Source organism: Aristolochia californica, unplaced genomic scaffold, assembly GCF_029961685.1.
Source record: "Aristolochia californica isolate CCGP_79_NKW_82.1479 unplaced genomic scaffold, dmAriCali1.0.hap1 SCAF_4, whole genome shotgun sequence".
Classification (NCBI taxonomy): Eukaryota; Viridiplantae; Streptophyta; class Magnoliopsida; order Piperales; family Aristolochiaceae; genus Aristolochia; species Aristolochia californica.
Window position 1 is genome coordinate 45,732,696 of NW_027182103.1, and position 13,127 is coordinate 45,745,822.

Consider the following 13,127-nt stretch of genomic DNA (forward strand, 5'->3'; position numbering starts at 1 on the left):
CCGTCGAAGGAGTCGTCTTCCAGGAGTCCCAAACCCAGACGGCCACCCTTGCGACAAAAGCACCCCCTTTATTTTCAAAAATACCTTCTTCCGGGCACACAAACTTTCCTACTTACCGCCCCTTATAAAAGCACCTCAACGAACCAACCAACGTTTCGGGTCACTCTTCTCCCTTTCCTTCCTTCTCCTCCTTTGTTTTTTGCTTCTTCTTCTTCTCTCTCCGACTACAAGAACAGAACAAGATGAGCTACTGGATCAGAGGTCCGACCATCGGACGCGGCTCTTCCGCTACAGTTTCCGTCGCCGTGGCGGGTGAAGAGATGCTCGCTGTCAAATCTGCCGAGTTGGCTCGTTCCCGATTCCTACTGAGGGAGCAGAGGATTCTGTCTCTGCTCGCTTCTCCTAGGATTGTTCGGTACGTGGGTCACGATATCACTGCGGAAAATGGTGAGACCTTCTTCAATCTTATGATGGAGTACATCGAAGGCGGTTCACTCTCGGATTTGATCAAGCTGCGCGGGGGTCGTCTGGAGGAGTCTGAGATCAGGTCTGTTACCCGAGGGATTCTGCAAGGCTTGTCTTACCTTCACGGGAAGCGATTGGTGCATTGCGACATTAAGGGGCAGAACATTCTGATGGGGCTCGACGGCCCGAAAATTGCCGACCTGGGTTGCGCCAGGTGGTTCGATGGGTCCGCCTCCGATCAGCCTATTGCCGGCACGCCGCTTTACATGGCGCCTGAGGTCGCACGGTGTGAAGCGCAGGGATTTCCTGCCGACTTGTGGGCACTTGGATGCACTGTTATCGAGATGGCAACAGGTCGGGCTCCGTGGCCGGATGCGGTCGACCCTGTCTCTGCTTTGTATCGGATCGCCTATTCTGCGGACGTACCAGAGTTCCCCAGCTGCTTCTCAGACCAAGCGACGGACTTTCTGAATAAATGTCTCAGGAGGAACCCAGAGGAGAGATGGACTGTGGATCAGCTTATTAAGCACCCATTTGTAGATGACTTCTCGAAACAATTTATGGAGTCTTCAATTTCGACGAATTCCCCCACAAGTATTTTGGATCAGGGATTCTGGGATTCGTTAGACGAGAGCGAAACAGAATTTAGCCTGACCCACTTTGAATCAAAGATTCCTCAATACACCGACGAAAGACTTCGACGCTTGAGCGGCGCCAATTCTCCCGGCGGGTCACCTGACTGGACTTGGGGAGAAGATTGGATTACTGTTCGAGGAAAGGGGGAAGCCGAAATCTCTTCTTCCGGCACAGAGGTGGATCAAATTCCAACAGATGACCAAATCAGTGGCTCAAATTTTATTTGGCACATCGAGGAAGAGCTGGAAGCTAGTTCGTGCTCTGTTTTCATTAATGAGGAAAAGTTGGAAATGGAACCGAGTACTCCATGCTATGTTCCAGTTTACGAGAATATTCCGTCTGAATCACTCGAAAATAGCACTACTTCTGTCGATACCAGTACAATTGTGATCCTCTTCTCCTGGAATTGCGTTCCGAGAAGCTCTGTAATTCTCTACTGTTCATGTACAAAAAACAACTCATTTTTTTCCAATAAGAGTAACAATTCTGTTTCTCCAAATCTAAATTGCAATTCCACTCCCTTTTATTTCCCATTCTACATTGAAATTCTTCCCCCTTTGACAATGTTAGCGATCTAGTAGCAGAAACAAGAGAAGTACGCGAGGTTAATTTCTTCATCCCCCTTTGACAATAAACCGCTTCCATCAAATGTTGATCCACTTAAGAAGGCGTAGACGTTTCGTCTTGGTTACTTGCAACGCCAAACCCTGGGAATCCAGATAAGAATGCCGTGTCCATCACATTCTACTGCAAGTATTCAAAACCTTTCTTTCGGAATAAAAGAGACGAACAAAAGCATATTCTAACCTGCCGTCAAATAGTGTCTCTCCATCGAAGAAGGACGATAAAACATTAAAGCGCTTAAACCCCACCGAATTCAAACGCATCAATCACTCGTAATCTCAAAGTTGGCGCCCATTTGAACCATAGCCAAATAACACGTTGGTCACATGAACTCCTTTCACAGTCTCTTTGTCATCCGTCTTCATCTTCCTGGAAGTTTCGAGCTCAGCTTCCCGCCTCTCTGGTGGGCCCATTCCCAATCATCCCACTCATAAACTACACCGCCAAACCCTAACAATTTTTTTAGGAGTCATCGTGGCACGAGGCTCGCAACCTGTCCACCAAGGTCGATAGTTAGGTAGTTACGGGCAAGATATGTTAAACAGATACAGGTGTGATGTCTTGCGTGGCTGAGACTATGGTTTTAGATGGCGCGTAAACAAGTGGCCACGTTGCAGAGGAAACCGGTAAGTACAAGTAGTTTGGACGGGTGTGTGGAGGCGTTGAATCGCTGACACCTGGCAGATGTTAGTGTGGTGATAAGAGGTACAACGGATCGTACTCATATAGATATTAATTAGTCCAGCGCTTGGAGTTTAGTTGGCCAAATGAGAGACGACAATGACGCACCATGTGTTACGCATGCCCTTCCGACTCTCCAGATCCCCACCACTTTTCTATTTAAGTGGTTGTGTTCGTGGAAGCGTTTAACATGGACACATGGACGTCCTTATTCGAGGGCTTAACTAGACGTGACGTCTGCCTCGCACGCTTCATCTGTGTACCGTCTTGCAATTCATGGTAAAAACAAATATCGGGACCTGCCGCCATTGAAAACAAAAGAATGGAATTTTTTATTTATTAATTTTATGTTAAGACTTTTTCTAGAAGAAATTATTATCATTATTATTTTTTATTGTCATAGAAACAAAAAAAAATTATAATATTTGAAGTGAATTATTGTTGATCTAGAAGTGAATTATTATTAAAATTATTAAAATTTTACTATTTAGATAATTTAATTTTGTATATAATTACTTAAATCATTTGTTTAAAATAATTATATGTATGATATATATTTTTTAAAAAATTTATATAAATGAATGTATTAATATAGTGGAATCTTACACGATTCTCACTAAGAGGTTGTGTTGAAACATTAGGAACTAAACTTAAATAAAACAAGTCTTACAATAGAAAAGATTCATGTTGAAGGAAATGGTCGCCATCATCGTTCGAGTCAATGTTGCAAGAAGAGGAGATAAAAGAGAAAACTGTTCACACATGGTACAGTCTATTGTTCTTGTCCCTGAGCAGATAGAAGAGAAAAATGTTCACACAGAGTACGATCTGTCGTTCGTGTCCCCTCACAACCTTTTTGGTGAGCACTACGGCATAGGTGCTGTTTTTTAATTCAAAAAGTTTGTGATGTTGATACCCTTCATTGTATTTCGTCAAACACAAACACAAATTGCGTTGTAGCATGAAATTTCAATCCAAAATACATTATAAACAACAAAGCGAGCAAATTACTTTGCATCACGGGCAAGGCAGTAGGGACCTGCTTATTTTATAGAGACCTCAATGGTAGTTAAGGTAGTGTATGTTCCATGTCCTTCAACATTAGTTGGAGATAAAAACTTAACGTTCAGTTCATCAGAGTTTGAAGAGTAAAGTTTCTTCTTTCCAACAAATCCTTTGTTTGCTAACTAGTTGCAGATCTTCATATAGCTTCTCCCAATGACATCGACGAAATTCGACTGAAACCCGATGAAGAGGCCCTCAAGTTGTATTTAAGGAATACCATCTCCGATGAAAACAAAGTCGGCTACAGTTTTGCAACTGACGGGCTTTAAGGTAGCTTGAAAGAAATTGTCCTCTCCTAGAAGATCTCGATGAAGTTCGTGTATTCATCGATTTGTATCTTCTTCTAGCAGACAACAAAAAAGATGATAATTTGCCACAATGAAACCGAGCTTGGATTTCTTTCTGTAATCAACAAAGACTCTTTCCTGCAATACATATCCAATCCCCCAACCAGTGCCACCGCTTAAGACATGAAAAACCAAAAAAGTTACCCCGTCAAATACATATCCTTTCGACTCCAAGTTTAGATACAATTTTGGCTCTAAAACCAGGTCTGACTCTGGATCCAAAATCAGGTCCAATTCGAAATTATATGATTCAGACCAACAAGTAAGTTCGTTCCATTTGTTCTCATACCCATCTCTAATCAAATTACTATTTTTGGTTTTGAGGGGAGATCACACGCGACTTGGCTTGGGGCCTCTTCTCCAGTGTTGATTTACTTACTTGCATCAGTTGTGTATCTTCGACATCCTCAAACTTTGAGAAAAATTGGTCAGCCCCCAAAATTTCCTTGAGGTCATACATGGTTAAATTTATTAAGTTACTTCAGTTTTACTATTACAATCTCCTTGTTATTATCGTAATGGTTACTTTCTCTTCCTTTCATCCCTTTTTGTTGATTATATTTTTCCTACCATCATTTTTTGGTTATCACATACTCCTTTGGGCCAATCTCTTGTATGTTGCTTTGATTGGTTCCTCCTTTGTACATATGGGTGTTTTTAAGTCCATTGAGATTTTTTTACCCTGAAGTGGGTCTTTATCATTGTCCTTTTGAGTGAGAGGCATTAACCTTTTTTCTGTGATTTGTTAGAAGATATAGCCCAAACCCACACAACCAATGAAGGTCCATATATCCAAGTGTGTTAGAAGATGAGCCCAAACCTATAAGACCGAGGAAAGCCCACATATCAAAATGTGTTGGAAGACGGGCTCAAGGTCCACATGTCAAGGAAAAGGCCCACAATTCTACATACAGTGATAGGAGGATGGTAAATAAAGAATCATTTCATAAAGATGGTATTGATGTAATTAGGTTAAAGTCCATAAACCCTAGGTTCAGGGGTATTATTGTAATACGATAGTTTCATTAATCTATAAATTGAACTCTAGGGGAAGGGTTAGGACATCAAGTCCATAACCTCTTTTTCCTATGGTTTTCTCTCAATGAGTCCTTTTCTCTTTTTCTCCATGAACTAAATCCACAGAGTCCTGAAAATCAACATGATTATTATCACTATTTTTTCAAAATCTTTTGAGGTTGATTTCAAATTTATATATATAACTCATCTTTTTGAGAATATATGTCTGGTTGAGTTTTATTTTCGGGACACCTTGATGGAGAAGATAATAAATACAGTTAAATTTTTGTTTCAACTTGAGATTACACTAATACAAGGAAGAATATGAAGGATTCTACAATCTGCTTCAAGCCTAGTCACTTTCTTTACTCTGTTGATTTGATAAATCCATTTGAAAGTTGATTGCCGGAGGGGTTGCGCCTCTTTCCGAAATCAAACTATGGGTATTGTTACATGTAACGTGAAGAATTCTCTGTATTATTGTAGTCAAATTCTGTGTTACCAGAATATCTACATAACAAGGAGTACATTATGAAGAATTTCTTCTTGAAAATTAAGAGTTTTTATTTTTCGTTGAAGACATAAACTACAACTTGGAGTGTAAAAAGATTGACCACACAAGGGCAAGTTAATGGGTAGTCCATCCCTCAGGGCTGATCAGATAGCGCCGCGGTTGTCCCTTCGATTCTCAGGGAGTCGAGGAAAGATTTACCGTTCAATTCTCGTGTGAAGAAATCTTTGAAGTACTTTTCTGTGGCCACTGTCTTGAACTTGGCTGGCCTTTCTGCTGTGACCAAGCTGTGTGCAGGCCCGATCTCACCGAGCATCCTGGGGTTGTAGAATGTCGCGATAGATAGCCTCTCTTTTGTTGAGTTTACTACTGCTCTGTGTTCGATGCTACGATAAATCCCATTGGTGAGGATCTGCTTGGTAAGGCAGAGAGTATTGGAAGTAAGTCTAAACTGAGCTTGTTATCATTTGCGCTTCGCATTGTACGTAGGAGCAGAAACTTAGCTAAGGATAAGATTATCCCTGTCTACATATATCAGAGCTTTTACCTCCAAGCAGTCTCCGATATTGACGATGAAGGCATCTGGGAGGGGTTTAACAGGAACCCACACCCCATCTTTCCGTATCTGGAGGCCCTCCATCTCATTGACTTGAAGGAGGAGCGTGAGTCCCGTAGCATCAGAATGAGGGGTGAGGCCAATCACCTCTTCTGGCTGAGGACATGGAGGGTAATAATTCATCCTCATTGATTGAGCCCCCCCTTCAAATGTCTCTGCCATGTCTTTTTCGTCCATTCCCAGGGCCTTGGCCATCAGCCCCAGCAGCTCCTTGGCAAGCTTCTCCAGCTCCAGCGAGTAAGCTTCCATTGCTTCTCTGTGGAAACGTACTTAAAAGGTTAGTGATTGCCATCATAAGGCCTCCGAGAGCAAGAAGAGGTTTTTAACACCCGGTTTCACTCGGTATGACAAGGAACGAGATTAGAATCACAAATATATATACAAAATTTGAATGGTCATTATAACATGACTAATGGAAACATATATATGGTGATACCTGAAATACAGAGGAAGGTTGTCATATAAATGGGATTTTCTTAGTTCAGGAGGAAGTGTATTCGTATAAAAGATGTCGTTCCAATCCAACTTCTGTTCCTCAGATACTACGAAGGCTTGTCCAAACCCCTCCACTTCGCCAGGTTGTTGCCAGTATCTCTTCTTTTCTTCCATGGTTAGAGCAAAGAATTGTTGAATCGCCAGCTTCATTTTCTCTACCACTGAAGATTTCACTCCGTGATTCACCAACTAGCAAATTAACAATAGCATTGGTGTTGAATTAGAACATACATTGTTTGTATTCGGTCTCTACTGAAACATCATCAGGAGGTTCAGCCGAATAAAACTATACCTTATACGTATAGTAGCAGTTCGACTTTTGCAGCTTTCAACATTTTGACAAAACTTTCCTTTTAATTTTCTTTTTTTTTTGTATTTGACATGGAGATCTGCTGCAACTAATACAAGCTGTATTTGGTTAATAGAGGCATTAGTTTTGACACCTGCGAGACAAATATTATAGGCAGTAAAACAAGTGGTGACAGACCACCACCTGACAAGCAATAGCCAACAATAGCAGCTGTAGCTCCAACCTCTTTAGTCAACTTTCAGAGTAATCGGGCACGCCCCAACAGCGTCACCAGGAGATCAAAATTAAAAAAAGGTTTTCTTTCTGGTATTCTCAACATCAAAACGCGATTCTTTTTGGAAATCCGTGGCACGGAGTTCTATCTTCTCTGATGATTTACGGGAAAACACTCCTGTGTGGGAGTAATTGCTACTCCTTTATCCAGGAAACTTAATTCTCAGGAGTTCATCTGGGGATAGGGGACAATTCTGTTAGCAACTTTATTTCTTTTTTCTTTTGGTGGATTTCTTCTGTGATTCAACTTAATTATGATTCACTCTACTGTAAATAAGAGTCACAAGCACAGGGAGAAGGAATGATCTAAGATTTGGGTGGGAGAGATGTAGTACCTGGAAGAAACTCCAGTCTCTGCAAACCATGTGAAATTTCTCCAGTTCGGAGGCAAATATGGATTCTCCGATATGGAACTTACGCAAGTCGATCACGGGTATCTCAATTTGGGAAGAATCCGTGGAGTTGATGATCCTAGAGTTCAGTTCTGGCCGTAGGTACCGAGGTGGGATCGTTTCCATGGGCTGTTTGGCCAGTTCTTGCACGTTTGGGACGAGCAAAGAGCTACCTAAGGTCAGAGGCTTTATCGACTCCATGGATGAGGATATTCTCGGGGGAGATGAGCTTGAAGGAGAGGTAGAGGAGAGGAAGCACAACCTCTCCTTACCAGTTACCACGCCCAAATCGGAGAGAGACGGCATGGGCTCGAAGGGGATCCCTATATAAGTCCTAAAAGAGACGACATAAATTTTAATATTTTAAAGGTGTTAGCAACAGACACGTCTAGGAGATTTCTCGTTCCCTTTTATACCCCTTTCTTTAGGATCCTTGTCTACACAATATCCCTATATGAGGTCTAGATGAATTATTTACATGGTCAGAGTTCGCGGTGGTCTTAAGATAAGTGTTGTACTTTCCGCCTAAGATACCGGTTTTTTGGATTATATTAGTTAAACGTTTGACATAGATCCTTTCTCAGGCTGAGAAATAGCACTAAGACTACTACACATTATGAAAGTCATAACCTCTCATTTTACTTTACAATTCTACCCCTTCTCATACTAGCAAAAAAACACAAAATAAAGCTCAATAAACAAAATTAGGTAGAAGTTCTTATCATTAGCAGAATATAAATTTATTATCATATTTTATGTTTTTTAAAAAGAACTCACCTCAGTTCTTTATTTTTTTTTTATTTAAAGATCTAAAGGTTTATGCACATGATATATGAATAAATATGTAAATATGTATTACCATATAGAGCCAATTGAAGTCAATTTCTTATGTGGGATTGTGGATTTTGACATCAACAAAAAACAATCCTAATGAAAAGAATGAAAGTATAAATATTCTCTATGAACAGGTTAAATCTATATATTCTAAAATTTTAGCTATTTTTGCTTTTTAAAATAATTGGATGTAGAAAATTTCTTAACTTGTTAACTAAATTTCCATGTATAATCCACCATAATTTGTTTTTTAAATATATTAAAAATTAATAAATTTCATGATTTTAATTAATTTTTAATGCATACCTTATTGTTCCTTTTAAAAAAAATTAATTTTATATTTTTTCGATTAGTGTAGAAAATTATGATTTATAAGAAAGTAAATTTTAAAAACCTTTAAAATGCATCAAATTTAAACACACAAAGAAATTATATCCTAATATATTTATAATATTTAACTTACATAATGCATATAACTTGCGAAATGCTTAATCAAAAATTAATTTGTGTCTAATTGATTCAATTTCATATTACTAGATATTTAATTTTTATATTATTTTAAATTATTAACAAAAATGGCCCGATAAAACTTCAATGTGATAATTTAACTGCAATCCACAATGCTTCCAACCCAATTTTTCATGAAAGAACTAAGCATATCGAAGTTGACTGTCATTTTGTTAGAGAGAAACTACAAATAAGCATTATAAGTCTCTAAACATGTCTCATCTGACAACCAACTTGATGGTGAGTATTAGAAGGCACCCATGTGAAGGGTAGCAGAAATGGTAAAAAAAGTGAAACTCCTCACCCACATCTAGAGGTGGCAAAGGAGGTAAATAAAGTGGTCAGCATTAAAATAACACGAGGGTGTAATTATGTAAGATGATGTATGTTTACGTATGTATTTTTTTTCATAAACTTTGTAGCCCTAAGCACATTGTAATCATTCATATCTATGAAACTTAAAGATGAAACACCACTTAATAAGAAATTAATAAAATATGATAATATGTAAATTGATAAAATCAAAAGATTTTAAAACAGAATTTTTAATTTTTGTATAAATTTATTTATTTAAATATAAAGGTAATTAAAATAAAAAAATAAATTAATGAAATAAATTATTTAGAAAAAAACAAATTTAAAGTTGATAGAAGATTAAATAAAGTAATTAATAAAATAGAATTTTAATTTTAAATAAAAAATTAAGTTGTTTTTTATTTGTTGTTAAATTATTTTAAATTTTATAATAAATTATCGGTTACGATAGAAGACGGCAACGAAAAGCCATTCATTTTCCTTCTCCATTTATCCCCTTACAGAGAGAGAGCACAGGGAGTTGAGTCACATCGTGGGAGAAGAAAAACTGCAAGTGCCCACGGGCAAATCAAGTTCCCCTTGGGATGCTTCTGTGTCTATGGATATATTCTCTTTCACTACTCGGCCATGCAGCCTCATGTTCATATGCCCCAGACGGAGTTGCCGTGGACACGCAAGTGTGCGACCCAGTCTCTCGGGTTCCCTGTCTACTGGTGGGTGCGGCGGCTGGTCTGGTGCTTTCCTCTAACTCTGAACACTCCCCTACCAATGCATTTTTATATCCCACAGCTTCGACTGATCGCTTAGTTCTGACATAATTGCGGCAATAGACCGGTGTGTGGCAATCTCATTTGGTGGGGCTTTGCATAGAGTTAAGGCAAAGAACCAGCTTAGTGAACTTAGATCTCTACCACCATTTTTTCCATTTTTCGTTTTTTCAAGCTAGGCAGGTGAGATCACAGACTTAAATAAATTTCTTTCTAATGGAGAAGTCCCACACACCCAATTATATCCAATGATGGATAAGACCTACCTAATATTTCCATCTCAGGTAACGAATTAGTTCCTTTTTCATCCATTGAGAAGGAGAAAATGATTTAATCATTAAATACGGGTTAATTATATATAAAAAAAGTATTGCACTTGACTAAACAGAGGCGAAGGCAGACGAGGGGAGGAAAAATCAGAGGAAAAAATTGAACCGAACAGCGGCAAAGGCGGCCGGCGAGCAGCTATCGATGAGGACAGAGGCGGCCACAGCAGCGGACGGGAGGGGATCGGCGGTTTAGGATATCGTATGCTCATAAAGGTAAATATCACTTATCTCTATATAGTCTATGTAAATTTATTATTTTTTTATTAGATTATAATAGATATATATCTTATTGTAGGTAAATATTATTTGGTAGATGCTGGATATGCAAATCTTCCAGGGTTTTTGTCTTCCTATCGAGGGACTCGTTATCACTTGCAAGAATTTAGAAATAATACTCCTGTGGATGAAATAAAATTTTTTAACCGAAGATACTCATCTTTATGGACTATCGAGTGTACATTTGGGGCTTTAAAAGCTCGTCCCAAGATATTACAAGATGCTTCTCCTTTTGATTTTGATGTCCAAGTAAAAATTGTGATTGCTTGTTGTATATTGCATAACTATATACGCATGGAAGATTACATGGATTTATTTGAAGATGAAGAAAATGATTCAAGTAATGATTATGGTGGAGAACAATGTGAAGATAACAATGAAAATGAAGATAGTGATAGTGGTGATGATGTGACCACTCAAAGAAGTACTCAGAGGGAGTCTGCATTACAATCTGCAAAAGCATCATCGTATTTTCGAGATGTATTAACAATTCAAATGTGGCAAAATTATTGACTTTTATGTTTTAATGTCATTAAATATTTTTGTTGTATTTTGTATGTACAGTTGTAGTTTTTTTATATTAAATAGGTGACTGAGTTATTGACTATTATCTATCTGCATTTTACACTGCACTTTCCATTGTGCACACTAACACAAACAAGTACTTAACATTGTGCACACTAATACAAACAAGTACTTTACATTGCGCACACTAACACAAACAAGTACTTTATATTGCGCACACTAACACAAACAAGTACTTCACTTTCCCTCTCACTGGGGAAAGTACTCCCCCCCCCCCACCCCAACCAAGAGTGCAACATTCTCCACGAAAAATTATAAAACTTCTGCCCAAATCAACATTACTCTAATACAATGAAGAAAAGAAAGAAGACGGAAAACAAATAGACAATCATAATTTCAGAACTAAGAGAGTGTGTGCCAACTCTCATCTCATCTTCTTTACACTGCAGAAACCAGTTCGGGTATCAGTCACCTTTCCTCCAATTACATCTGAGTATATCCTTCAATTCTATCCAAATTCCCACTAGGCAGACCAAGCTAAATTTAGTTGCGATCCACTCGTACTGAAATTTGTCACCATTCGTCCAAGCGCCTAACAATGTCCATTACTCGTTCTTAATAAAATATCTATATCAGTTCTTCATAACCAACTTTCGACAATCTTGTTCTCATATTATAAAGAATGGAATACTTAGTGCGCAGGTGAGATCACAGCCTTAAATAAATTTCTGTCGTCTTTGATCGTATTATAAAGATAAAACACTTTAGTTCAGTCTCCAGATCACCTTGTGATCGTTGATCACATTGTGGCATGATCAGGAATGGAGCTGCCATTCTCTGTAATGGAGACGTCCCACACACCCAATTATATCCAATGATGGATAAGACCTACCTAATATTTCCATCTCTGGTACCTAATTAGTTCCTTTTTCATCCATTGAGAAGCAGAAAATGAATTCATCACTAAATACGGGTTAATTATTAAAAAAGAAAAAGAAAAAAAGAGTACTGCACTTGGGCTTTCCATCAGCAGCTGCTGCTAATAGTGTCCCACTCACTTGAGCGAGGAGGAAGATGATGAAGTGGGAAGCACAAGGAGCAGAACCTAAACCTAGAAAACAACTTTAGCTTTTCAGGTTTTATCCATTCTCGATATGTTGTGGGTCCCATCGGAATAGTGGCAGTTCGCTTGTAATCTGTTTCTTGTCCATTTCTGCATGTCCTTCCCCACCCCTTAGGTTTCCTTCTCTTCCGACTTTCAACTACACGAGAAGAGTCAGAGAAGAACAGTGATGAAAATGGACCGATTGTCTTTGAGAATAAAAGGGACCAGTTGATTGGAAATTGACCCAAGAGAACAGAGAATGAGGCGGGAGAAGAGGGAACCAGCAACTTTCCTACGTCAAGCTTTCTAGTTTCATTAGTTGATGGGTGAAGACAACGAGAGCTACCATTATTAACCCCGATTCTAGTATTCCAATATCAAGTTTATAAGCAAACAAAGGATGATCCTCTGAAAATGTGTCTCTGACGTCAAGATGATCCTCTGAAAATGTGTCTCTGACGTCAATAAAATCTCTATCCTTATGGAGTCATTCTACCTATTTGGAGACCATTACGTAAGTTTTGATAAATTACTCGTCTGCAATGCTTTTCTTTCACAGGGATACGGCAAAGCCATGTCTGCCCAAAATAATGGATCGTGTGTATCAGGATACTTTTGGTGTGACGGTGTCAGCATGTGAAGCTTCCTGTGAGCTTCTGAGATGAAGAAGTCCAGATTGGTGGTCTCACTTTAAAGTGTCAGACAGATATTATGTAGGCCATAGACAATGCAGCGTTAACCCAACACTGTCCAGATTATGCGAATCTAGACCTTGTAATACCCAGTGCCGAGCCTTGTTGTGATCTTCCCGTCCTCCACTGCTTTAACTTTCATTTTGCAATTGCTGGGAATCACAGCGATTGGAGGAAAAAAAAAGTCCAAAATGGCGGAACCAAATCAGCTCTCCGTCTGTATTCTCAACTCCCTTACTTTACCTATCACGGGAAGCCTCTCCGAAGCCTTCGTTTTTCTCTATATAAACAGTGAGTGAGAGCGCCATCTGCGTCCCACTACGAAGACGTCAGGCGAATCAAACA

At 39.0% G+C, this 13,127-nt stretch overlaps 2 protein-coding genes across 2 annotated transcripts; one reads left to right on the top strand and one right to left on the bottom strand.

The window, feature by feature from the left end:
• Positions 1–241: 241 nt before the first annotated feature.
• On the top strand, positions 242–1,679 carry LOC137963459 (mitogen-activated protein kinase kinase kinase 18-like). Its single transcript, XM_068810576.1, has one exon. It carries the CDS (start codon positions 243–245, stop codon positions 1,677–1,679), a length of 1,437 nt encoding a protein of 478 aa, XP_068666677.1. The 5' UTR covers position 242.
• Positions 1,680–5,364: 3,685 nt separating this feature from the next.
• Positions 5,365–7,742, bottom strand: LOC137962300 (protein SRG1-like). The gene is made up of 4 exons (XM_068809087.1): positions 7,376–7,742; positions 6,399–6,646; positions 5,894–6,218; positions 5,365–5,758 (listed from the first exon to the last, which is right to left on the bottom strand). The coding sequence occupies exons 1-4, from the start codon at positions 7,736–7,738 to the stop codon at positions 5,483–5,485; spliced, it is 1,212 nt and encodes a 403-aa protein (XP_068665188.1). The 5' UTR covers positions 7,739–7,742; the 3' UTR covers positions 5,365–5,482.
• Between the last annotated feature and the right edge of the window lie 5,385 nt (positions 7,743–13,127).